The sequence below is a fragment of the Diplotaxodon limnothrissa genome, linkage group LG12 (assembly GCF_057381915.1).
Source record: "Diplotaxodon limnothrissa isolate DT_005_m linkage group LG12, D_limnothrissa_male_GT1.1, whole genome shotgun sequence".
NCBI classification, from domain to species: Eukaryota; Metazoa; Chordata; class Actinopteri; order Cichliformes; family Cichlidae; genus Diplotaxodon; species Diplotaxodon limnothrissa.
The window spans coordinates 16,856,237-16,883,812 of NC_140607.1; the positions used below are offsets into that span (position 1 = coordinate 16,856,237).

The 27,576-nt window shown below is 42.0% G+C and overlaps 1 protein-coding gene across 4 annotated transcripts in view; it reads left to right on the plus strand.

The window, feature by feature from the left end:
- The window catches only part of rtkna (rhotekin a), a 53,434-nt gene that overhangs the window by 1,000 nt on the left and 24,858 nt on the right, over positions 1–27,576 (plus strand). The window contains exon 1 of one of the 4 annotated variants that reach the window (XM_085367217.1): positions 15,030–15,644. The exons of 2 other annotated variants lie outside the window; for them this stretch is intronic. In XM_085367217.1, the coding sequence (XP_085223343.1) occupies positions 15,549–15,644 (96 nt within the window). In that variant the 5' untranslated portion in view covers positions 15,030–15,548. Of the gene's footprint in view, positions 1–15,029; positions 15,645–25,508; positions 26,859–27,576 lie in introns of those variants that run through there. One more of the 4 variants, XM_085367218.1, reaches the window with a different exon arrangement.

A 27,576-nucleotide genomic window follows, 5' to 3' on the forward strand; every position in this document is an offset into this window, starting at 1 on the left:
AGTCTTGCCTCTGTGCACCTCTCTTTGCACTCCCTTCCAGACATGCACACTTGCCTGTGAGCCCTCATTAGATTGCATGTTAATTTTAAACTGCTTTTAGTCAAAAGCACATCCTTGTTGTTTTTGGATCTGCTAAATTAAAAGTACGCTCACATATGAGATGTGTCTGCAGTTCTGGAAGCTGATGATTGGGATTTTGTTTTGCCAGACAGGAGTAAGACAAGGGGATGTGTACGTGTGAAACAGTGTGTGTGAGCAAAGAGACGGGGAGGCCCAGATGTAAGAGGATACATAAGGAATGTTAATGGTGCAATATAGCAAATGATCAAGGCAGGGTATTGATTTGCTCTCTCCTACATCCCTGAATCTCACTTGCTTTATAACCGTGTGCAGGCATAAACATTGTCAGGCAACTGTATGTTCACCTGTTGTTTATAATTCATGTCACAAGAAAACACTACTAACCCCTGGGAGGTGAGGCACACTCCATCGTATTGATCCACAGTCAGATTTACTCGGATCCGGCGTCTGAGGAGCCTGTATATATCATATCTGGCACACAGGCCCGCACAGGCCAGTTACACTCACTAGATGTGCAGCGGTGTTAATGTGGTTAAGTCTGTACAGCTTCACAGACAGGAGGGGATGATCTCATGTCTTGTCTGGTTTCTATCAGGTGGTGCGAGCTGAAGATCAGACATTAAATAAAAAAAGGAGCTTACAAATTGCATAAACAAACATTCTCAAAGGCACTGTTATAAGAGAGATGAGGAAATAGCACAGTCTTTTTAGTGTGCAGAGCAGGAGTTATTAACCTTATTACATAGTAATCATTAATTTGGCCAGTGGGCTTTAGTGAAGGTTAGTGTTTACCTATTTTTGTACTGTTTTGTCTATTCTTTTGGGAAATTAAACCAAAAACAGTTGAAGTACTGATAAGAAATGACTAGCAACACCAGCCTCAAAGCTAGCTTCATAAATATTCCACCTCTAATTCTCATTACTTCCCCCCGGTCTCTGTATTAGTTATTTATCAGGGTAAAGACTTCCTTTCTTTTCACAACGACAACAATGATCACTTCCTTAACTCTGTAATCTGCTTTCCACTGGTTCTCATACAAGAGTAATTTGTGTCTCTGCCTTTGTTGCCAATGCTAATGATCCTCTTTCAGGAACTTGGGACCTTCCTCTGGCTCCCTGTGTTACGGGGCTCTCTCTGTGCCACCGTGGAACCAATCTGCAGCATTTCAATGAAGCGCTGTGAAAGCACCCTGTTTTCACAGTGCCAGGGAGTATCACGTTTGTGCGAATGTGCCAGCACTTGATTCTCTTATGTAAATGTGTGCGAGCGAAGGTGGCCTGTGTCGAATTTTTCTAAGTCAGTGACATGTTATCAACAAATGAAACGCACACACCATTTATCAAATCCAGGCCCTTATATTCCATCAGATATACAGGAGTGCAATTATGAATTTGCATTGCATATTTTTTATCCTTTAAATGGCGTTAAAAAAATCCAGTGGCAGACGTTGGTGATTTCCATAAATTGTTTAAGTAGTGCAATCAGTTATGCAAATAAAATATTCAAATGTTTAAAATATTGCCAGGCGCTGCTCGACATTTAGATATATTACATCCACGGCAAGCTTTTTTTATGCTGCTTGAATGTAATTCGAGTGTCTCTACATTATCGAAACATAAAGGTCCTGGCTGGCTGTCTTGCAGTGTTCTCTCTCTGCGTCTTCTGCGGCATAGAGCCGAGGCATGCTGCTGTTTTTGTATCACAAATTGACAGGGTGATATGGCCACAAGCTGGAAGAGTGAGAAAGCGAACAAGTGATTTGTACAGATGTCCACACTGCAGCCGTCTCGTCGATCCTTTGACTGCCTGCTCAGTGGGAGCGAAGAGCACATCTGCTTTTTCACTCTGATCCACAAGGCCACCAGTGTATCTGTACACAGTCTATACACACACAAAAACACAAACACACACACTGTCTCCATCCTCACCAGCTCTGTTCTTTCAGCTGAAGCCAGCCAGGCATGCGGTGGGAGATTGGGATAGTGCAGTTATTATGGAGGTGGTGGTGGAATGTCCACTATTTCATTGCTCTGCCGTCGTGCCATGTTTAATTCAAGGATGGACCACACTGGTCCACAGCGCTGTGGCTAATACCAGCTATAAAGGGCCAGGAAGTGGTTAGGTATACGCGATGGCGCGCCCATCCACCCACACTCTTTTCTCAGCCTGCAACAGTGTATGGCAAGGTCTGGGAGTGTGCCATTTCTGTTGGGAAAAAGCTTTAACAGTTTTGGGTTGTGGTTGGCTTTGGTGTCATGCTCTCCTCCACCCTGTGTAGCCACAGGCTCTCTAAAGGAAGTATCCAAAGTGAACATAGTTGTGGCTTTAGTGAAATTTTGGATACTAACTGTCTTTGCTTATCATTTGGCCATAAAAAGAACACGTTAGTCAGCTAGAGAAAGGTTTATTTGCTTTGTTTCGTTTTTACTAATTTATGACCTTTTATCAGTCGAAACTGTTGCACCTTGGTAATATTTGATCTACTTTGGAGTTACAAACCAGTATGTTTTCTCCAGATGTTTAAACGTGTGTTTTATAGTTCACAGAGGCAGCGGCCTCCAAGTGCCGCTTCTGGTGTTTCATGTGGCCTGGCAGAAGACTGTGACCTCTTTATGTAAGCATATATCTGCCTGAGAGCACACACGAAGGGAGAGAGGTCGCGTAGATGTTGTCGGGAAAAACACTTTTTGCCAACAAAGACAAAGCACCCCAAGCCGTGCATCCGCTGAGTGAAGACTCACTTTGAAGGAATGCTGAAAGTCTCACATTCAAGGCAGGCCTGTGTACCAAAACAAAAAAACAATTGGCTTATTGCGCTGCACTGTAGCCAAAACCTAAACACTGTTCTGGGGCGTGAAATGCCTGGGAAGGGACTCAGAGGCCTGAGCTTTCTGAAGACTGGATGCACTCCGCTTTCCTGAATTCTTGAATAACTGCTTGAAGACTGCCCTACATAGAGATATGTGCGCGTGTGTGTGTGTGTGTGTGCGTGCATGCGCGTGTGTGTTTCACATGTGTACCCTCAGGGCTTTCTCGCATTTTTAACACTGCAGGGGTACAGGAGAGATGCCAGGGAAAAGTTTAGCCATTGTGAAACCTCTCTTCTTAAACAAAGCTTCGCCACTGGAGCTGTCTGCTGGGAGACTTTCTGGGTTTGATGTTTTAACCAGTAAATGTTTAACTTTTCTTTTCTTTTTTTTAATGGCGACGTCATTGCGGAGGACTTTTCCCACGCAGCGTCTGTGAGCTCGCACAAATTTTAAATTGTTTAATCTCGGTTTCATCGAGCCTCGGGTAAAATTCAACCAATGGCCAGCCATTGTTCCCCGTGGTAATGGCTGGACTGTTTGCCTAATGTGTTTGGTGATAGTGAGAACAAAGCTTTATTCTTCAAATAAAGTATTAAATAGATTCTAACTTCTTTCACTGTTGAACTCAACCCACGCGCCAATTTCTATTATTTTCATGCAAGGCAAGGTTATGCTGTAGTTTATTATTTAACACAACGATCTGTTGTTTGGCATGAAAACTCACATCAACAATTCTTAATGTCTTAATAGTGATTTGAGTCTAATTTATTCATTTACTCAGTGAGTGAGCTATTCAAAGAAACAGCTGACAGTCACCTCGTAGTCTAGGTGTGTCTACAAAAGCCCTTAAGCTCTTGTATTGACAGTATAATATAAACTAAATTGCCATTGCAACACTGACTCAGTTGTTTGAATTTCATCATTGCTGTGAGTCTTTACATTTGCCAAGGGGAAAAATATTGTGTTACATATAAAACAAAATGTACAGTACACCTGTTTGTTGGGGTTTCTGTGACCCACAAACATGCACGCATCATTAGACTCAGAGATACAGAATGTCCTTGTGTGCTGGCAGCACTTTCCTCACAGCCTTATCTTATCTATAAGGCCCATTGGGTGGATAAAACTTTTAATGCTTGGGTTGCAGAGATGGTTAGTCTCATGATGGTAAAAGATAAAACTACATTTCAGGGTTATTGTGGGGACTTTTCATTTTTAGGCAATCAGTGTTAGCGCACTACTTTCTTACCCTCTATTGTGGCTTTGTTACAGTATTCTAGTTCAGTGATCTACTTCCAGCTTCTTGCTGCTGTGAATGGAAAGTTAGGCTGCCTTTGTGTAAGGACATAAGTGTTCTTGTCTTGCTGTGTGGTTGGTGTCTCTATTTGGCAGCTGGTGTCAGGGTGCAGTTTAACAGCTGAGGGTCTGCTGCTTCTTATGTTGCAAGTAAACCCCACCCAAACACTGATATGCACTTTTGCACATTAAAGGGTTTTGTTGTGAACAAGGCGACAAGACCGATAGCAGAACAGGCATGTAAAATATACATATAGGCACATAGAGGAAGTGAGTCACACTTACAGCCAGTATCTAATTCACACATGTCTGTACATTGTGAAGTCCCTGCCTACCATACCAACAAGTATTATGAATGAAAGCTTATGTTTTAAACTTGCTGTTAATCATTCATGTGATCATTCGGTCATCCCCTGCCTCATACGCATACACAGACACACACATACAGACAGTGACTAAGCACCAGTGTCTCTCTGAGTAAGGTCCATTGCATATTCTCCTTTGTTCACCCAGCATACGCTGTCCTGTGTAAGGCTGTCACTGGCAGTGATTCGGTTAACAGACAGACAGAGAGCTAAGTATTGAAGGCTTAATCACTGGATACTTTCCCACTCTCCCAGATGGGAAACTTCCTCCATGCATCATCAGAGCTGTCTCACTCAGTTACTACCTCAGTTAGTGAGGTGGATAAAGCTTTTGAGTCAGAGTAACCCAGACCTGTTGCCATACAAGTCCCTTCTTGTCTCCATCCTCTCGTAATATTGGGAAAGAGGGTAATGTTACAATGGAAGGATTTGTGTTCGTCCGTTGTTGTGAACTAAGCTCACGTATATGTGTATGGATGGCTGCGACATGGCATTAAAGAAATATGAAATGAACTAGAATAGGCTCTGAATAAGGTAGTAGAACAGCGCTGTGTGATTTCCTCTGGATTGTATGACAGAAATGGTAAATTTAATGGAATGTAGAGCAGGTAAACCCTTTGTTCTGTATCCGTTTGCCAGTCCTTGTTCTTCTAATTCTATCATTCCTAACACCTTCTTTCTCCCAAGAGCCATATTATGTGGGCCACTCCACTGCTTTCGGGCTCAGATCCCCTGATGAAACAGGGAAATGGGTCCATTTTGACACATACTTCAGGGCTAACCCACTTTACTGATCCAGATTCTTTACTTATGGAAAGCCACAGACGATTTGGTTTATGTTCCTTTAGTCTCTGTTTTTTAAATTAAATTTTTTTTTTTTTTTATTATTCAGCCAACTTGTTCAGCCAAGCTCAAACACACTGCACAACATCATTTGACTGTCTTATGTTAGAAGTATCTTCTTCCTTCTAACACAAGACCCCCACTGAGTACAGCTTTGTTAAACATTGACAAAAAGGCACACATGCACACCCAAATTCCAACATGCGGTATCATTTACAGTCCGAGGCACTTGTCGTCAGCCCCTTTTATTACCGAGGGCTTAGAAACATGAGCGGCTTTGTCTCCATGAAGAAAAATGCCATTCTCTGACAAACATGCTGTGCTTGAAATAGAAATCTTTGTAGATGTTGGCGTTTGTATGTCGCGCTTGGAATTTGGGTTTATGAAATTATAAAACCCCCGAGGTTTGAGGTTTCCTACATCTTGTATGGCCCTAGAAGCCAAAGAGGGCAACAGTGAGGGGGAAAAAACTCGCTTTGCACGCTGTGTGGGTTCATTGCAACATTTCATATTCTAACTTTAGCCTGTAACTTCACCAGGGACAAGTCATTAACCTTCAATTCCACACATTCAATAAGGCTGAAGGATATGGGGCATGTCTATGTCAGCCCACTGTGCTACACCTTTTTCTACAGCTCTTTTTGTTCTGGTCTTGTCTTTCATTTCTTTTTCTGCACAAAGAGGCTTATAACCACCTAACATTAATATGAAATAGATAGAGTCAGGGCCTCTCTTTTATACAGGGGAACGCACAGTGAAAGGAATCAATACTGAGAAATGTTCAGAGGGGCAAGCGGGTGTGTTGTGCATGCCCGTTCCTGCACTGATCCAGGCTTTTGTTTTCATTTTGTGTAATCTCACTGAGATACAAAGTGATGTGTTCAAGGTAAATGACCGACTGCACCCTACGGTGAACGGCATGTAATAACCGATAAACTGTGGATGTTTCAGATGTAGATATTGTGTTGCTCTTTGTACCAAATAATTTAGTGCGGCGTTGGTTCTGAATTCACAGCCGCATCTTAAATTTGTTGCAGCGCAGCCTAATGGGGAGTTCTCTGAATGTTACCGTGGAGAGGAGAGGGCAAAGGGGGCACAAGCGCCAGCGATGTTCTCTGTTTTGTTGATGCCAAGCAGGTGTTTGACTTTATGAGAGCAGATGGTTCTACTATGCATGTCTGCTTTCCCAGCATGCTGCACAGTGTACAAGTCCCTGCCAGCATGCCTGCGTCTTAATGTGTGTGTTTACTGGGCCCAGTGGCAGACGGTGCACTGTCACATATTGTAGTAAGGCTGGGTTTTTTGCTCATGTCTCAGCACTTATTTTCTGTGGTCTGTCCCTGTGTTTTTTCGTTATTGCCTACCTCAAGGAACGGAAGCGATCATTGTAGGTGTTCACTCATGCGGATTTTTGATGTTTAATTATGCATGCCGTCAGATATGAATGATACTCTGAATACCTTTGTGACTATACCATCAAATGTGAGCCGCATTTCGATGTGAAAAAGCACTTGTAGTGTCAATCATATTGCCAAAAAGATATTAGGTAGAGCAGATCGAATGCCAGTTTGCATCGTTTGACAGCAGTAAAATAGGATGGCCAATCAGGGCTTCAAAATGTCATAACAGCACAAAGGAAAAATCAGTCAAAAACTGCCTTAAAAGTATTTCACAGCATGCAGCCATCTGATACACCTTTATAGTAGTGTTCGTGGTTTTGTTGGACTTTTCTTGTACGTCACACTGAAATACACTGCAATCAATCAATCTTGTGATTAATTGTCTAGCCAGAAAATGAACTTTTCTGCTAATTACAGCTTCACAGATGCTATGATGTGCTGTTTTATGTTTCATAGTTAATTTAAGAAAATCAATTGGAGGCATTGTTTGAACAAAAGGGTAATTTGAAGAAGGCACTTAGAGTTTGAAGAATTCTTATGGAAGATTCTGCTACACTGCTCAAAAAAACAGTCAGTTAAACTTCATGGATATTGATCTGGTCAGTTAAGTAGCAGAGGGGGTTGTTAATCAGTTTCAGCTGCTTTGGTGTTATTGCAGTTAACGATGGGTGAAGTCGAACAACAATAGGGCAATCCCCAAAGCAGGAATTGTTTTACAGGTCAAGATTACTGGCATTTGTTCCTACCTCATCTTTTCATTTGACTAGTGTCAGTGTCACTACTTGTAGCATAAGGTGATACCTGGACCCTACAGAGGCTGCACACAATCCTCTAGGACAGAACATCAACATTTGTCATTGCCAGACGGTTTGCTGTGTCTCCCAGCACAATCTAAGAGCATGGAGGAGATTCCAGGAGAGACGGCAGTTGTTCTAGGAGAACTGGACAGGGCCGTAGAAGGTCTTTAACCCATCGGCGTGACTGGTGTCTGCGCCTTTGTGCCAGAAGGACCAGCATGAGCTCGGCCAGAGCTACAAAATAACCTTCAGCAGGCTACTGGTATGAATGTCTCTGACCAGACAATCAGAAACATAATTCATGAGGGTGGCCTGAGGACTAAGCATCCTTTAGTCTTCCCTGTGCTCAATGCCATAGAATACCATAATTGGCAGGTCCATCGCCGACCTCCTGTGCTTTTCACAGATGAGAGCAGATTTATCCTGAGCATATGTAGCAAATGTGAAAGGGCGTGGAGAAGCTGTGGAGAAAGCATCATGTCCAGCATATTTCTTTCCTTAGATTTCTGGCATGTCTTTAAATTCTGTAAGTTGAATGAACCTTTCCCTCAAATTATGTGACATCCTTTTCTTCTTAAAACATAACCCAGTTCATTTCAGTATAGATATCCGGCATGATTGTTTTCCCCATTGACATCTGATGTGCTTCTAAACAGTGTATTTGTTGAAGTTAGGTTACATTAATACTTCACTAACTGAAGAAAAAGCGCAGTACAAAATCACCGATGTGTATAAAAAAAATTAAACCCAACATGTTGTTGGTTTTACATAAAGGGCACATTATGCATTATTATCTTTCTGTGCCTGTGTCCAAACTCAACCCTCACTGCATAATTCCCCCGAGTACAATGAGCCAGCCAGTCAGAAAACCTAAGAAATGCTAGTGGCTGCAAGATAAATCATTTGCACGGTGTCATGTGAATATGAAAGAAACATTTTTATCAAGAAGTTAATTCCAGTGCTGAAGATTATTTTTTGAATATTCTGAATCGAGGGGGGAATTTATAAACAACGAAGACCTTCAGTTCGTATAAGGTAATGCTGCCTTTCCATACCTTTTTGATTAAAATGCCACATTAGGTCCTCTCCCTCCTCGTTCCAAGCTGGCAAAAGTATTAAACCTAGCATAAAGATGCAGTGTTTGTTTGATTTGTAGTTTCCTGAATGTCTCCTCTGCAGGTGTTTAGTCTTGTATTGTTTCTGCAGATGTTTCAATTAGTGGCTCTTGCTTTGGTTTTTACCCACAAACAAACAGCGCCTTGGCATTAATCAGTGATAAAAATAAGTTTTATAGTCCAGCAGGCATGACCTCATGCCTAATAAAACTACAGGTTTTCAACCTTTTGTTTTTATAATCTTACTGTTTATATTTGGAAACATTGTCCTCTTCTTCTTCTTTTTGAACTTCTCGTGTCTGTGAAAGTCATCTTTGTCACGTCTGGTTTTAGTTGGAAACAAACAGGAGCTTTTTTTACATCCTTTTCCCTTTTTTTGTTGTTCTTGTTTTTTTTTACTTCCCCAGATTAGAGGCTTTTAAGTGCACCACACAGACATCAAAGCTTTTTCACTTCAGGCTGTGTGTAACCATTATTTCTCTGTGAAGTACTCTGTAACTTGCACTGTTAAACAGTGTTTCCCTCGGCGGCACATCTTGCTGTTGCAGCTGCTTAATCTGCAGGGGGAGCCATTGTTCCATTTCACATTGCACAGCTGCTGAGCGCGTCTTTCTCCTTCCCTTCACAATTTTAAATGTTCACTTTATATTCATGTTACAGTCATGAATACTAATTTTAGAAAATCATTCACATTTTTAAAAAAAAAACGTAAATGAATTGCCTTGGTGTACACATCCTCCCTGAGCCACACACATGTCCTTGTATATTGCACAGCCTGCACCCCTGAGGCAAGAAATCAATTGAGATGAATTTCCTAACGAGAGAGTTCCTCTTTCACTGAGATGTCTGGTCCTTCAGAGTGATGAGATGCTGCAGTCTCCTGTGACCAGCTGAGCTAGCGTTCCTGAAAGTCAGCAATGATTCTGGGGAGCAGCCAAACTGCCGCTGAACTGCTGAACTGTCTCTATAGTCGTCTGTATTAGAGTCTGTTTTTCTTTCACAGCTATCAGTAAAATGGGTGATACTGAGAAATAAGATCAGCCCTCCAACTAAGCACTTAAAACACTCCCTGGCCTACTACCCTGACTTAGGCAGCCTCCTCGCCCAGATCTTGTATGCTAACCCATGGGTTCGGGTGAAGGCATCCATTACAGTATGGGATTTCCAATGAAAGAAGAATATCTGTTGCGTGATTTGCAGCCGGATGTCTGACTTTTCATCTTCAGCGTTGCACACATCACCACAACATCCCCTTTACCTAACCTTAAAGTAGAATCTCCATCATTTGGACAGATTTCTTATTAAGTGTATCACACTTCAAGCCGATACACCTAATAACAAGCTAGGCTGTTGTTGCGATTTACAATGTCATTACACCGTCTCTGCGCCTGAGTTATGACTCTGTGGCTGTCGCCGCAGGTTTTTCATGCTCTGTAACTGAGAACTGACCTCTGGAGGGGGTTTCCTTATGAAATGTCTGGTTTCACAGCTCATCACGCACGGCTCTCATCATGTTGAGCAGCGTCTGCCTTAAACTACCCTAACACTGCCAAGTAATTGAAGTCTTGTGATATTCCAGTCTGTTGAGTCAGATATTCTGTTTCTGTGCGCCTGTTCTTACTTTGATCAGAGCATTTTTTCCCCTCACTGTGTGCAATCACAAAATATTTTTTAATTTTTAATTTTATCTTAATGTAAAACAAAAAAAAACTTCACCTTTGTGACTCTTTGTGTTAAATGTTGGTGTACAGCAGCTGATTTGGTGGTCTGGGAGGTCTTTTATTTTCTCTGTGTGACCAAAAATCTACTTGAACGTGTGAAAAACGTTTGTAACAATCCCGTTTCATTTTAACAACAGTATTTGCGAGCATGATCAAAGGCACTTGTCTAAATTTGGAGACCATTTTTGTTACAACTTGTTTATATCTATTTATGTCTAGATGTGCATTTGTGTATGTAAGCGTGGGTTGCTGTCTGTGTCCCTGTGTGTAATTTAAGCGAGTGGGAGTCGTGGTGGAGTTCAGATTTCAGATTTGGTTTTGATGATAGTCAGACTTCTTTGTTGTGGTTTGGGGCACGGCTGCCTGAGGCCCTCGTGTGGTTCCCTGCCCTGTTCTGCCGCCACACTGTGCCTCAGACCAAAGACAGCATTTAACTTTTTACACATATCGATTTACATAAAGAAATAATCCAGTTACTCATTAATGCTGATTAGAAGTTTAACATTACATTTGTTTGAAAATCACCAGTATGATTATTTTCTTTACACTCTTTTTTTTTAATCTCCCTAATATTATTTTATATTTATGGATTGCTGGTCTAAACAATAGGAATACTCTGTGTTCAGATTTGTGGGATCTGCCGATGATGTTTTATTACAACATGTCTTTCTGCTTTTTGACATTTGAAAACATTTGATAAAGGATAGTTACTGAATTTTGGAAAATGTGACATTGTTGCTATTTAACAGACTCTCCCTTTGGACTCCAAGTGAAATTATTTGAGCAATCAGGCTTAACTGGTAAATCTGTTGATTAAAAACCTGTCTGATACACAGAATGCTACGTTTCCTGTGCCTGTAGTTTCCAAATTACTGTTGCAGAGAGGAAAGCATGCTAACATGCCATATTTGCTGATCATTTTGACCAAATGATGCGAAAGCAAAAGTGAAGGGACAGTGAAGGTGATAAAATTTAAAAAATGTGTATGAAAGTCTAAAATAAGGGTAAAAGGTCACTCCTGGGTGAAACCTGGGTGTTTTGAATTGTGCCACCAAACCCAGCCCTTTCTGTCATTTATGCATGTGGAAGGTTTTTAAAGATTAAAACAATAATAAATCCGTCTTTAAGCCAAAGTACTTTTTTTTCCAACGTATACATGCACACTGCCGTTTTGCATTGTTATGTTTTTCTAACATAACAAAGTGTCTCCAGTATGTCTGTCCAACACAATAACATCAACCTCTTGTTTCTTTTCTTTCTCGCTAAATTGAAAAGCACCTCTGACTTCAGATTTACAGATGGGTGTCATGTTAAAGTGGAGAAAAAGACTTGTCCAAGTTGCACAGTTAAATTCTAAAAGAACAGCCCCACCATTGTTGTTTCGGCTAGATTCATGTATGCTAACCCAAGCAGTTGTGTCCCGAGCAGTTGCAGTGCTGACGGACAGTTTCTGTATATTATACAGCCAAGCGCCCAATAAAACCAGTTTGTGTTACATGTTGATGTGTCTCTGCTGTCAGACAGCCGAACAAGTAAAAAACAGTGGCTGAACCATGCCCATTAAAACGCCTGTTAACTAGCTCTCACCTACTGCCATTTTCCAAGCTGCTGCTCTTTTATTCTAAATCCTGATTTGAATCCTGTTTGCCAAGTCACCACTCACTAAAGTTAAAAACAACAGCTGTGCTGTGGTTTTGACTATATTTACACAATATGTTGGAAGCGACAGAATCTTTCATTCAGGTCTGTTTCCTCTGTGGTCATCTGAACATGCTGCTGCTGTGCTCTGTCACTCACAGACGTGAAGCTGAACGGACCGTGGGCAGCAGCACTTCTGCCGGAATTAGAACTACAGACAGTGAAACAGCCTGTTTGGAGCAGAGCTAAAATCAGGTTTATTATAGGCCTGGCAGAATGAAGGATCTGTCTGGTATCCTGAGCTGAAACTTGAAGTGCACATTGTGGAGATATGTGGGGCAATCTTATAACTTGTTAAAGCAGGTATAACAGCTTTTCATCCATCCATCTTTCGGAATTGTTTTTCCAACGTGAGGTAAGAGGCTGGGCACATTCTGGACAGGCTGCTGGTCCATCACAGGGCACAGGGCAGGTATAATATTTCCTGTTTAATGTTGTTTGGCAGAGCACCACCAGGTCACTCTGTGCTTTGACTCCAGTGTGTTTTCCTCCAGCCGATTAGGTGTACAGACAGGAAGTTTTCCATATTCCTCCACACTTCCTTTCAGGAACAACAGAGGCACCGGGTATTGTCTTTAGAGAGGTTCAACCCTCTGTGATTCTATTATGCAAGGTTCAGTGTGTGTGTGTGTGTGTGTGTGTGTGTGTGTGTGTGTGTGTGTGTGTGTGTGTGTGTGTGTGTGTGTGCGCGTGTGTGTGTGTGTGTGTCTTCTCTGTTTTCATTAAACCTCAGAGTTGGTGAGGGATTAACTGGTTGTGTAATACATTGGCTCCCTCATAGCAGCCAATTAGCACATCTGGCCCTGCTTCAGTCAGAAGAACAGTCACTGCTAATGCAACAGTCAATCAGGTAACTGCTATTTAACATCGCAAAATCGGTCAGGCCCAAAGGTGTCAGGCTTCTACACATCCCTCTAATCAGCTGTCTCTGGCTAGCTGAGTTTGCCCTATTCTCAGTGGCTTCGGGCCAAGATGCAGTGTTTGAGCTGGTTAAACCGCCTGTCAGTATGCCCTGTCATTGAGATAATAGCTGTTTTCTGTCTGTTTTTGTTCAGCCTCTAGGCATTTGTCATAATATGTAAGTCTTTGTGGTTTACTGCAGGGAGATTTACCTGCAGCCAGTTCTGCCTCGGGGAACTGCTGCTGTTGTAATGGAGCTTAAGGACAAACTAAATAGATTAAGTGATATTGGAGTAGTTTATATATTTTATATTGATTTTATCTTTTGTTGTTTGTTCATTCTTTAAAAAAAACATAAAGATAAGATAAGCTGACTTATTAAGTTTGTTTCAGCCCAGGTTAGTACAGTAGTACAGAGTTCAGCATATTTCTGAGGTCTTGTTGGATTAACATTTTTCCATTTCAGCAGCATGCCAGGTCACCTTTCACAGAGGATCGGCTGCATGTGATTTTAGATTCTGAGTGATTTATGTATCCAGTCAGACGCACACACGCTCACACAAAGAGATGCCAAAAAGCACCTCTTTGCATTTTAACTCAACTATTTCTTTTTCCACCCCCGGAACAATAAATCTCCTGTCTTACTGCATATGTTGGTATCTGCAGCAGATTAGCCGGCTGATTTGAACTCTAAGGGTGGAGGCTTTTCTTGGGGAAATGACCTGGCTTACTGCTGGCGCCCCTGGCTCTGCCTCTTTGAGGTGAAAGGGCTTAATCAGCGCTTTTGTTTTCACTGTTTGCATGTGTTCACAAGTTTAGAAGACATGCTCCAGGGTGATCGAGTTCCATATGGACATGTGTGTAGAGAAGAGTCATCCCAAATATCTTGTAAAACTGAGGAATGTGGTGGGAAAACATCCTGTCACTATGTCATGTAACTTTGTTTTAAGGGGTGATCTGACTAATGATGAATCCTTTCTGGTGACCTCTGACTCACCTCAGTGTTAAAGAGCAGAAGAATTTGTGTCCTTTTAATTAATGTGTCTGAGTGAGTAAGTAGCCTGCAACGTAACGCCGGTTTCCTGTTGAGGGGTCGGCTTGTGGTTTGCTCAGCACAAGGAAGGATACACGCATCACAACAGCGCGGGCATGAGCGCACTGGAGAGGAGACTGGGGTGACTTTTGTTTTTTCTTCCACACCGTATTTTGTGTGGAGCAGATTCCGATTGACTGTAAACAGTTTTTCCCAGACATAAACGCAACCATCAGGGGAATTTGTGGCTGAAATTCACATGGAGTGAAACTTTGGGATTCTCTCTGTTGAGAACACAGGAAACTGCAGCCAGCTGTGATCTTTGGAAAGGAGACCGACTTCTGGCGTGGAAAGAAGCGCTTTATTTTCAAAGTAGGGAATATTCTCGCTTTGATAAGGACCCCCACACGCAAAAAAAATGACTTGAAGAACCAAAAATATTTGTTGGATATTTTAAGAATTTCCTGGAGAGTTAACAGTTGTCCACTGATACATGAAAGGTTTGCGCAGTCTGTTTTCAAAGCAGGTCTTTTTGAACTGTGCTCACGCGTGTGACCCTGATCTATGTATATTGAGCGACTCTTTTGGGATACGTGATATTTTTTTTAAAAAGTTAATCGTACAAAATGAGTCAAATATGAGTATTTCCACTGTTTAAATGTTTCCTGAAGCACCTCTTCTTGAATTAAGCCGGTTTTCTGTGATATTTCGGTGTACATTCCCACTCTTACTCCACTCTGACACTGTAATTCTCCATTTATTATCAGGCTATTAAGATGAACAAAGCTCTCCGCCCCGCTGTGCTTGCGTGCTGGTGCGGTATTTGCTTTATGTTTGTGTTTGCTTTATGGGCGTGAGTTCTGCTTTGGCAGTCTCTCTCTCTCTCTCTCTCTCCTCCGTTTCTTATTTTTTAAGAGTTATTATCAACACCAGAGGCGCGTCGTAGGGGTTAATTTAGCGCCGAGTTGGGCAGCGTGAGGGCGCACACAGTGGAGTAGTTGTGCCTATCATTCCCGCAGAGGCGATGCCCTTTTGTGGAAAGGTCTCTTGTCAAAGAGGACAGACGGCGTTCACAGTCGGGACACAGAGACACAAAGAGAACAATTGCAAAGCCTCCATTCTTTTCCAGCTGCCGCTGGGTGTTGACTGTGGGTGTTTGAGAGGATCGTTGTCGCCCGGAGAGAAAAAGTACAGAAGAAGAATACGCGCCGTGAACGAGTTGGGGGAATTTTATGGACAGGGTTGCTACAGTGCAGTCGATGCTGTCATGCACTCCACCTCTTGTCTGCTTTCCCGGTCCTACTAGGCTTGTTTTGGATGCGGAGAGGAACTTTTACGCGTTGTTTTACGCACTGATTTCTTTCTTAATCATTGACGACTGAACAGGACACTGCCATAATGAACTCAGTGTCCCCGGTTCCTGCGGGGTAGGGGTCTGAACTCAACAACTTCAAAAGGAAGTCAATCTTTTCGTTACCTGCCTAAAGGATGCCAGTTGATAAGCACGCAAACATGGAGGAAAAACTGTGGATACTGGAAGATCTCAATATGATGTACATTCGTCAGATTGCGCTCAGTTTGCAGGTAAAAGAGCAGATTTAATTTTGTTATGGGCAATCGCCTCTGTCTGACTTTTGCAAGCTTGTTTTATGTTTGTTGCTGGCATTGCTGTGTCTAGTTTACAGCATTTCAAAGTTGGGTATGTTAGCAAAAGTGTTTTGTTTTGGGGGTTTTTTTAATTAATTTTTGTGTCCCGATTGATCAACTGTGAGCACAACCAGTTTGGCCGATAAATGAAATTCTACTTTCAAATATGTGCTCCCCAAAGTACAGTGCATCCTCTGTCTGCAGTCTGCAGCTGTTGCAAAGTTTACAGAGGGGTTGTTTGAGGAATCTTTCTATGTGACAAACAAGTTGCACTGACGCTGGTGCGGGCTCTTCTTTTTACAGATGGCAAAGCTCTTACTGACAGCAAACAGAAAACAACACTGCATGCCATCCATCTCTCCCTCAGTGTCTCCCCTCCCAACTGGGGTTCACACACAGTCCACAGCTGCACATGTGGGCCTCACAAGTCCCTGTGGGAGTGTGCATGCATGTCTGTATGTGAGAAAGAGTGTGCTATTGTGCTCCGAGTAAGACACAGAAGGGAATCAATCCGTTTAATTTGACAAAAGCTTTATTGAGCATGCACTATCTAACCTCCGTCCTTTTGCAAATCACCACTGTCTTTGTTCCTCTTTCCTTTTTGGAGGAAATACCTGAAGAATGAGTGCTTCATTCAATAGAGTTAAAAGACAGAAGAGACATATGGCCATTGGAAATGCTACAGGAATGTCAAAGAGATATTCTAATATTCTTTCTTTTCTGTCTGTATAAGCTGAAAAAAATATTGCCTGTCTGTGCTGCAGCTGTGTCAGAGGTTTCAAAAGCAGAGAGTTTGTTTCTCACCATGTCAACAGAACTCTAGTCCAAAAAGTCTTACACTGTGTGACATGGAAGCAATATAAGAGGTGATATTACTCATGCTGTGTTGTACCTGCAAGCATTTGGCATTGTTTTTGAATTTGAAGTGTTTCTTTGTTTGTGTACCCATGCCAAGTGCCACAGAGCATGCCAGGTGTCTGGCTTTTCATCACATAAGGGAAGAAGCTATGAAGTCATGGAGACTGCTGCCAACTCCAGGTTAAGTGAGGCCTGGTATATTCTTTTTTTCTAGGATGCTTTGGTTATTCTGACTCTTGAACTGTCTTTGAATGTATCATTCAATTTGCTCAAGAATATCTTTATAGTATGTGTGCCTAAAAATAGCTACACAAGTTCTTAATGACAACGTGATCAAACACTAATCAGGGTGTTAGTTGCTGCTACAGAGGCTCTTTTGATGAAGAATGCTGTTTACTGCTTGGACATAGACCAGAAAATGGTGCGTTGTCTGAGTATTAAATCTAAGGCATTACTGTGGAATGTAGATAACGAGGAGTTTCTGTCTCAAGATCTTTGTGCTTGTAAGCATTGAGCCGTCTCGGTTCCAGTTTAATTTTTGTAAATGCAATTACAAGGGTAGACGTGTGCAATAACAAGATGATGGCCTCTAATTCAGTCATGTGGGAAAGTTTTCTTGTTGCTTCCCCTGCTTCACAGGGAGTTCAAAGGTGAAGTGTCAGCTGCAGAGAGGCTTTACTCTGCATTAACCTGTGGGAATTTCAGTGTGGTGGATGGCCTTGCTCCATACTTTTGACTGGTAAACACTCAGTTGTTTGCTCAAATGCTCATTCATTCACCCGCCCCCCTGCCACAATTTCTTCTGTGCCTGGGTGGTTTTATGAAACAAGGATTCTTTGACTGAGCTGCACTGCATGGCCCACACTGACTGCAATTTCAGCTAGCTATGGATGTTTTTTGCTCCAGGGTCTTTCATAAGTGTCCTTTAGGATCATCAGAGCTTGCAGTTATTACATGTGAGCCCTTTTCTCCTCCATGTGATTTTTTTTCTCCCCTGCGGCAACATAACTTATATGTACAACATATCTGAGGGATGTAGAGGTAGTCCTTCTTTGTTATAGATTTTCTTCACTGATTATTTCAGAAGAGAAGAGAGCATTTCAAAAGAAAAAATTAAGGAGATTGCACATAGGTGTACTGAGGCGCTGAGGCATTATTCAAGCATTTATAATTGTAGAGTTAGGAGGGAGGAAGGAACATTTATTTTCAAGCTCAGTAGGATGCAACATTTCTCCTCTTCATGTTTTTACAAGTCTGTTAGAGTAGCTGTTGCTACATTCGTGGTTCAGATGTTTTCAATATTCTGTCTCTTTTATGAGGCCGTACCATAGTTGTGGTAGTTTCTTCTTTAGCTCTACATACATGTTAAAAGCATTTGCGTTGCAGGATGCAGGATTTACCCCAAAGGAGACATAGCTGATAGGAAAACAGGAAATGGTCATGAGTAGTTATTGTTTCCCACCAGGAGAGACAACATGATGTCATCGAACCCATTGACATTACTGGTCATATATCCCCCATACTAAGCCGGATATAACTTTTTTTTTCTTATTTACTTCATACTGATTGCTAGTTTCTGGTCTACTACTTCTTCTGAGTTGCAGAGTTAAATGGTGACATTTGCAACTATTCTTCTGAGGTCTTGTTTTTTTGCTCAAGTTGCAAAATGAGGATTTGTGCACAGCGCTTTAGCCTGTAGGTCAGTCATTGTTTAGGAAAATACAATTCTTTCTCTGTGTTTGTTGTCTTCCTGCTGCTTTTCATGCCCGTGATGTCGTCTGATTAAAGAATAATGAGATTCTCTTTTTCTGGATTCTGCCACAGTTGTTAGATATGTTGATATGATGACCCAGCATCATTTGCTGAACATGAGGAGAGCACAAACTGGAAGCGTAGACAAGTAAAGTCAAAAACAGCTGCTGAAGAGCAGCAGTGACTTTAGTCATGCAGTCATGGTCAGTCATCTCTAACCCCGGTTAACTGTGAGCTCATATTGGGGGTGGTGGGGGGTCATATGGGAGTTTCTCTCTGCCTTACCCGAGAGTCGTATTCGATTGGTCACACGCTCCCAAAACCTAAACTTAGCTGAGGCCATGCCTCAGATATTTTTACAGATTCTGGACTCTGCCATAAATATCCGTCGACTCATATTCACGTCTCTTCGTCTGTTCATCTGTCCCCTTGTGTGCATGTTGTCATGTGCTTGAGAACATGCTTCAGTTATATAACCACACACACAGACACACAAAGTGTGCGCTCCGGTAGCAGAAATTTCTTAGCTCCGAGCCCTTTAGACCCCACCAATGCCATTTCTAAATGGAGGCGGTGTTGGGGGGGCAAAGGCCAGACTGATAGCAGTTAATCCGTATCTGCCTTGGGACAGTAAACCAGTATCTTGGGCCCTGTAACTGGAGGGTTTGATGCGCCAATGACGAATGCGTAGCAAGAGCAAAGGTTAATCTTTTTTTCTTTTTTTTTTAATGGACAGAAATGGTGCAGATTTAGTCATTCCACTGGTGTCCCTAGACTATAGTTTTTGCTATTTAATGTTTTTTTTTCTGTTGTTATTCTCCTTCATCTTGTTGTTGTGTTTCTGATCTATATTCATTTTCACCATGAATTTAATCACTATATGTTTCATTCATCCTTTTGTCTAATGAATTTCAGCATTCAAGCCCACCATACCCCGCTAATGAAGCACCTAGTCAGTAGATGAAGTCTGCATGCGCGTGCATCTGTAGGTGCGCACGTCTGTTGGTTCAGCCGGGAGGCTCATAGCCTGTGTTACAGCAGACACAAGTGGAACGTATGCTAAAGCTAACAGCACTTGTTCACTTTTGATACAGGATACACAAGTCAAGTCTCAGCCAAAACACATTCCTCTGCAACAGACCACTTGATTGCGCTCCACTGCTTGCTGTGTGTGTATCTTTGTGCTTCTAAGAATGTGTGTAAGTAAATATTTGCAAAGAGTAATGATCCGCTACTGTGAGCTATTTAATCTTTTATTTGATTAGAGACCTTTGGTTTAATGCCCTGGATTTCAGTGTCAGTGTAAGTTGTTATTTAGCTGTTTTCATTTGATCTGAATTAAGATGAAAGGTGTTGAAGCGATTTTCTACAACCTCAAATGGGTGGAAATAGCCGCACTTATTTACTTATAAGAATCATGTATATGTGTTTTAGCCTGATTGCTGTGTGTTTTTGACTTCTGTGCCATGGATTACTACAGTACCTTCCAGTTCTTTCAGTGCTGTATGCCAAAAGCAAGCACAGTGTGTAGGAGCTAGAGGAGAAAGGGGGCTTTGTATCACATCACACACACACACCCATTTCTTCCCACCGAGCCCTCTTCTTTCTTGGAACAGCACGTCTAGCTCCTTACTCACGGCCATCCAGCTAACGTCAATCCTGCTGACTGCAGTCCAAATCAGGTGGCTCCCCTCCTCACGCTTGCACCCCAACATTCCCTGTCCCCCATGGTTATTACCACAGTGCTGTGTACCTCAGTCCTCACCCCAGGCATCGCCCATTCAGCGGTTAGTAGGAACAGAACAGGTCTGAATAGGCGCTCTGTGCGAGCAGGAACCAGTTAGATGCTGGAGCCTGAGCCAGCTTCCTTTGAAAAACAGCAGGCGTGAGCCAGGAGAGTGAGAAGCAGAAAACAACATGCCAAAAGGTGTTGTTATTGGAACATCGACCTGCCTCCCTGCATCTTTCAAGCCTGCCTCATTTTGTCATTCACTTTCCTATCCCTGCTATTTGTCTCCGAAGCTATTGGATAGCCTCACTCTGTCTGCGCAACCGCCTCAGCTTATGTCGCTTTGTTTTCCCCCCACGTTGTGTTTTATCTAGCCCTCAAGCTTCACCTTTCTTTAATCCTCCAAAGAAAATTGGAGCTTCTTGAACTTGCCACTACAGGCATGATTCAAGCCTGCAGACTGGATTTGAATCTCTGCTTGACTTTTTGTGCATTCAAGCTCACAAGTCAGTGTCAAGCGTAGGAATTTAAAATGGTGTGTTCCATTTGTAAAATGTGAAATTAAAAACATCTGAGCGTGCCGGGGCTGGTGGCGCAGGCTGGTGGCGCAGGCTGGTTATCAGATGGTGGGAGCATACGTTGCGTTAAAAAAGAATATTTGGTTGTGTGTTTAATTAAGCCTGTAGATGTTGCTTTTGTGTTTGCATCCATATGGATACAATTTAAGCTTGCGAGACGAAGTCTGCATGGTGTTCATTATTGTGTGGAAGTTTATGAGTCTTGCAGACCATTTATTTTATGTCTTTGATGAGGTTTATGTACTGTATGTGTGGGATCTTTGCAGTGTGGATGATTGTGTTCAGTTTATTTATCTCCATCGTGTGCATCGCTGTTTTTTGATCTTTGATTGTCTTAAAATTGCTTGCATGCAATAGGAGCTCCATCAAACAGGTGGAAGCTTAACGTGATGGAGAACAAGTATGAACAGTTACCCCCATTAAACCAATCCATTACCCAGTGTGAATTCCCCTGCAGAAAGCATGACTAGCATCACTAATATACAACCCTTAAAGATGTCTCTTCAGGAGCAGCATGAGTTTGTGTCCCTGTGTTTCTACAGCAGTCCAAAGTGCCTAATTGAATCACTACTAACTGCAGGATGCTTTGCCACTGAGTTGCAGCATGCTTCTGAAGCGGTGTCGCTGGTGGGTGTCTGTGTTTGGCAGGTGGAACAACTCTGTCAGCATTTGCAGAGCTGCTGTCTGACCATCTGACAGTTCTGTCTTCATCAAGGACAAGAGGGATCTATTTAGCACTCTGATTTTCACATCATCTGTGAGACCTAGTATAATAGATTGTGGCTTGGCTGCTTTATTGTTAATGTTTGACTCATACAAATGTAAAATGACAGAAAGCAACCTGGCCAGCTTGTGTTTTATGCAGCTTGTCTCGGTTCTGTGGGTAGACGATGAATGGCTCTGCTGTAAAGGGAAACCTAAAGGCATAGGGGAATTCCAGGGTTTGGAGGCGGGACACAGCAGAAGCTGGGGCTTAAGACTGAGGTAGATCTGAGGGCCAAGGCTGCTGAATGGGGCCTCTTGTTGTGGTAGAGGGGTGTTGATTGGCATGGCGGAACTGTATGCCTCCCCCAGCCACGTCCCACACAAACTCTACTAGATCAAAAAAAAAAGCACAGTGTCTCATCATGATGATCTCACTGGAAGAAACTCTCCAGCTAGATGATGTCATGCTACTGTTTTGTAGTTGGGGTCAAAAGCTCAGGGTGATAATAGGAGGGTGTGTGTGTTGGATGGGTGTATATACTCCTGCTGGATGAATTTGACTGGAGCTGTTGTTCTAAAATCTTTGGTTTTAATCTCTTTCCTTCCTGCTTACACGTACACATATGCATACAGTTGTGATCAAAGCTTTACATCCGCTCATCATGGGCATGAATATCATGGTAATTTGGGGCTTTTAATGATTTCTTTCAACCGTTCTTGTTCTAGGGTGAATGATTGCACAGCATGCATTTTTAATGACTTTAAACCAAAATTGGGTGCACACGGTTGGATTTATTTGGGATTTTCTCTAATCTGCACAGGGTGAAATGTATACATACACTTGCACTAATATTTTGTTAAATGTCACTTAGCACGTCACACCTCGACCAGATGCTTTTGGTAGCCATCAGCAAGCTTCCATCATGCTACCACCACCATGCTTGACAGGTTGTACCACGGTACAGTGTTCCTCTTAGTTAACTGCGATGTTAAACTCACTTCACTGTGGACGGTGACACTGATGTCACAGGGACGGCTTTGATCACCAACTGCGAGGACATCAGCTGTGTGTGTTGTTATAGGCAGGTAATGAGTTTCCATATGTCACAATATCTGTTTCCAATCTTATCTTCTTTAGGAGATGAAAAGGTTAATCTAGCTTATCCTCACCAGGACTAAGAAGGTGGAGAGGGATTCTTATTGGCTCTGTAGAGGAGCATGTCTCAGTATTATTGGCTGAGACAGATAGTTAACTCTGCCGAAGACGCCGCCTAAACCAGTCTTTTCTGAAGCACTGTGTCATGGGTCAGCACGTCCCCATGCACAGACGGCCACTGGGTTATTACACAACTACACGAGTCAGTTCACTGAGGCGCTATTTCAGGCCCATAACAACACACACAGCTGATGTCCTCACAGTTGGTGACCAAAGCTGTGAAATCCATGAAGATTGACAGCGAGTGTATATATAACTGAATGCGATCACTGTTGATGCAACTTGCATAATATTCCAGGCAGCGTGTTTTATCACGCTGGCTGTTAGATTTCTGGTGTTTTAGTGATAATGAATGTCAGGGTCAATATTTTTATGTCTTTAGCAAAATAATAATTTAAATAACATTTTATATAACTCAGATTTACAGACTGCTGAAGCTCCACATAACTGTTACAGCTGTATTTAAGATACACAGTCATGAAAGATGAATAAATGCCACCTCTCATTTTATCTGTGTCTTTTGAAACTTCTGACAAATTAAGAAAAGGAAATGAAATATCAATTTGCATATATGCAGCTTTAATTTATATATATTTGGTCTACATCTGGCATTTATGTGAAAGCATATGTCTGACTCTATATATATCTATCAGGTTTTTCAGGAAAGAAAAATATCACACTGAACATGTAAAGGTCTCAAACTTTCATACAGCCATACAGTGCCTGAGGCAGCCTGACACTGGGAGCAGATCAATGACCCCGTTTGTCTCTAGAGGTTGTCGTGTTCTCTTAAGGCCAGCAGGGGTCTTGTAGGCTCACCATCTTGAAAACAGAAGTTGGTTAATTCCCTGCTATATTTAAAAAAAAAAAAAGGTTTGGGATTCATTCATCATGCTTGATTTCTCTAATAAACTAAAACTTAACCTAATAAAGCTGTGATTTTGATTTAGGTAGAATAGAGCAAAAGCAGCAGTTTCTATTTCAAAGTTGTGTATGCTACAGTTTAGTTTAAGTTACACGAACAGTAGTATTTGGGTAAATGATAGACTATAAGGACTGTGACACAGCAAAGCAAACAATCATCTAACTTACTAATAACTTAATTTTTTTTGTGACTACTGGTACTGTGCAATAAAGAAATCAGAGCTTATTCGTGGGGTTGGATGTTGTGGGTTAGTCTATGTAAAACTGCCTCAACCATCATTTAATATCCTTTTTTGTTTTTCATATACTATCCGTCCTTTAAGCCATGATTGTAATTAAGATTTCATTCTAGTTCAAGCTGATGAAAAGATTGCAAATCAATCTGAGAACGTCCAGAAAATTGCTCTATAATTAGATGCACGACTATAAAAGGCTCTCGGCAGAAAGGAAAGGAGCTGAGGACATACAGTAACGGCAGAAAGGAAGGAAAATACTTGTTTGGGGATGAGGGCTGTTGTTATAGAGTCAATAGGAAGTGCTTGAATCACAGAGGGAGAGAGCTGAGGAGGCCAGTCTGGCTCGAGGAATTTCCTCTCATCCTGTGAAATGCAGCGTAATGACACAAATGCTATCATTCATTCGGCTGGTCCGTCTGAGTTATGCAACATTAAAAAGCTGAACCTGACCCTGTGAGCATCCTATCTTTTGCCATACTCAGTGTATGTACTGCCATTTGCTAAACATGCACAGTTTAACCTTTTTCTTAATTTTTTTTTTATGTGTTAAATCTTTGCATCATTGTTTTGGTGCTGGTACTCATGTTTGTTGTTCCCTTTCAACTGCGAGTGAAAATTTGCCCCAGACAGAAACTTTTAAGGCTGGCTCCTGCGCAGCTAGTTGCTGATTAAATCTTAATCTGATTAACTGTGGGATATTTACAGCTCTGAGTGTTACGCTATCAAGGCTCATCTTGTTTTTGTTGCACGAGACTAAACTCACAGAGAGATGAGAGGACTGGAGGCAAATTTTAAGTACAGTATGGGTATGGTCACATATTTGTTTGGTACGTGGTGCATTCGGCTTTTGTGGGGGTGTCCTCTGCTCCCACAGCAAATGTCCTCAGCTAGAGCTAAAGAGCTGTAGTCCCCCATCCAGATGCACAGATGCATCATTGCCCTGTTGGAATGGACTTTGTTGCTCTATTGCTATTAGCCAAGACTGCCCACAGACTGACTCTCTCTTCCTCCATCCCAATCCTCCTACATGTCATCTGCTGCATCTTCTGACTGCATGCCTCATTCCACTTCTCAGCCCTCCCACAAATAACACATAACAAAACAACTGCGTTTTTTTGTCTTCATTCCCCGAGACTGTATCCAATCCACTGCTCTGGCATCTCGGAAAATATTAAAACAAAACTAGGGCCACTTTTGATGATCTCTGTTTATTTCCTGCAGATATACAGTTTCATAATATCCTCCTTGTGTTTTAACAAATAAAAAACATCCTGAACGTTCTATTATTAGTTTAGCAGCGTGGATTTCCTGGAGCCTAACTCAGTAGTTAGCCGATGCACCCTCGCTTTATTCCCACACCTAATTCTTGCTGGACTCATCTGTGTTTTCCATTCCGTCGGCCCACAAATCACTCTCATATATCATCAGCTGACAAGGTGATGCGCTCCGCTGCTCCACAACTTCCCAGAGTGCCTGCATGGGTTAAGCAATGAGCAAAGGCAGTGGCAGGCATGCAAAGACAAAATGCAGAGGGAGAACCATACTTGTTTTTTTTTAGTTTGTCCAAATTGATAAATTGCTCTGTCAGTGGAGTTACACATGCATGTCTGCTTGTGTTGGCTGCCAGCTAATGTTATTTTATCCACATTGTGATGCCTTTATTGAAAAATTCAAGCTACAGTTAAGATTAAGCAGCTCATTAGTGCAATAATTTATGGTATGCTAGTAGTAGAGTGTCTGTAGTACATTTTTTTTAATACTAAATAGTATTGCATAATGTTCTAATAGCATACATAAATGTGACTGTGCCTCTTATCAGAGAGTGACCTGCTGCATATAAATGAAATTCATTCCATTTATATGCTGAACTAAAAAGGCTGCATTTGTCAGTATGTCTCAGCTCTGTGGAGGTTTTGCAGCAGCAGTTTCGTGCCCTCGAAATCTTTGCAAGCAGTTCATAAAATAAAACAAAGGATTTGTGTGACTTTTTCCTTTATTCTGCTTTCTTGAAAAATCTGTTATTAATGTATCCTGACTCTTATAACCACTCACTATTTGAATTGCTGAAGCAAGGACATGAGAGAAGATGGATGTTTTGTCTGTGCTGTGCAACAGTCCAAAACAGCATATTGACAGTGCTTGTGAAAAAAAAAAAGTTGAGTCATAACTTAAAAGAGAAAAAATCTCTTTGCCACCGTGTAGGCGGTGCAGGCACAAAGCAGCCACGTTAGATTTTACGAACACACAACCCACTTTAACTTTTTGGCCAAATTTGGAGCTGCCAAAAAATCCTGCTCTTGTCAGTTAGTTCTAAATATTTTGTAAGATTTTGGAAGAGTCCCATTGGAAAAGAAATACGTGTCTGCGTAGAGGCCTCTGCATTTCATGACAACAAACTGCTGAACGGTTTTTTTAGAGATATGTCTGACAGATTTATTTAAATATTTTTTATTACAAGCCAACAGCTTATAGGCCAACAAGTAATTTATAATAATTGAAATTCCCGCAAACATTTATTTATTTATTTATTTTTTGGTGGGGGCAAATACGCAAGTCGTTTTTTGTCATTACCCCATGGCAGTGTCCTTGTGATGCTGCTCCCAAGGGACCCGCGGAGGTTTAAAATGACAGTTCACTTTTCTCTGCGCGCAGCTACACACAGACACACACACACCCGCCTCCTCAGAAGCGGCTCTCGGTTGGTCCACCAGCCGGTCAGTCTTCATCCTTCCCTTGTGCTGGTGATGTGTGTGTGTGTGTGTGTGCGAGTCCCGAGTGGAGCAGCGGAGCTACTCGGACAGCGACAATGAAGACGGTGACGGGAATGAAGACGGCGCAGACGGGCTCAAACATATGACCGCCATTCGTTCTCCCACCAAAACCAGCGAGCTTTGTGGTTTCTGCGCGGATCCTTAAAACTTCCAAAGCCAATTAGCGGTACCTATTTTCGGCTTTTCAGTGGATATTTCATCTTGCCCATAAATGGAGGTCCCTCAAAGGGAAAAACTGAGTTGAGGTCTTTCACGTTGTGCGTGTGCGAGACGCTGAACGGACCCTGCTGTTGCGTAAAGCCCCCGTGCTTCCAGTTTGGAGAGTTGGAGGAGAGCGGAGTGCTTCTCTTTGGTTAGGATGAATAACTCAAAGAATCAAAGGGTAAGGTTCGCTGTTTTGCTTACTGTGGAAAGGCTGACAGCGATTGCCTTGATGGAATTGAAATTGTTGTTTGTATAGCCCAGTTACACTCTGGCTTGACCCACATGACCGTACACGAGCCCTAAAGAAGAAGCCCGTGTTGATAACGTGATGCTTACTCTGCCAGAATGCCATCAGAATATCGAATGAGCCTATCTTGAATCAATAAGCTGTTCTTTTGTTAAAATCACAACTTTTCCAACATCGCTCTTTCTGGTGCCATGATTTTAAACGTGTTGAAGAATATTGAAATAATAAACACTGTATGTACCAAAGTAAACAGTGATTGGCAGTAAGTAGAAGTTTACAAATGATCATAAGATTGTGCTACAAGTCCATAACTGGTAGGCGTTCGGCCATGGGAACAGTTATTATTAAAATAACAACATTTCCCAAGGGCTCAATGACCTGTTCATTAGTAAAAGCAATACATCACTTGTTTTTATTTGGGGGGTTTTTTGTATAATGATACTGTGTGTACTATTACTAGGGCTGGCAACTCAATATATTATTGTGGCAACACAGTGGCATCACCCAGCCTCTCAGAGTGAGAGAAACATGACAACTGTGAGACTGACTGCAGTAATGACTTACTTCTCCCAGTCATCAACCTTTCCCTTCACTTGTGAACAAATCTTTCCTGAATGGCTCGAGTTGGCAGGACAGAATTAGTCACACT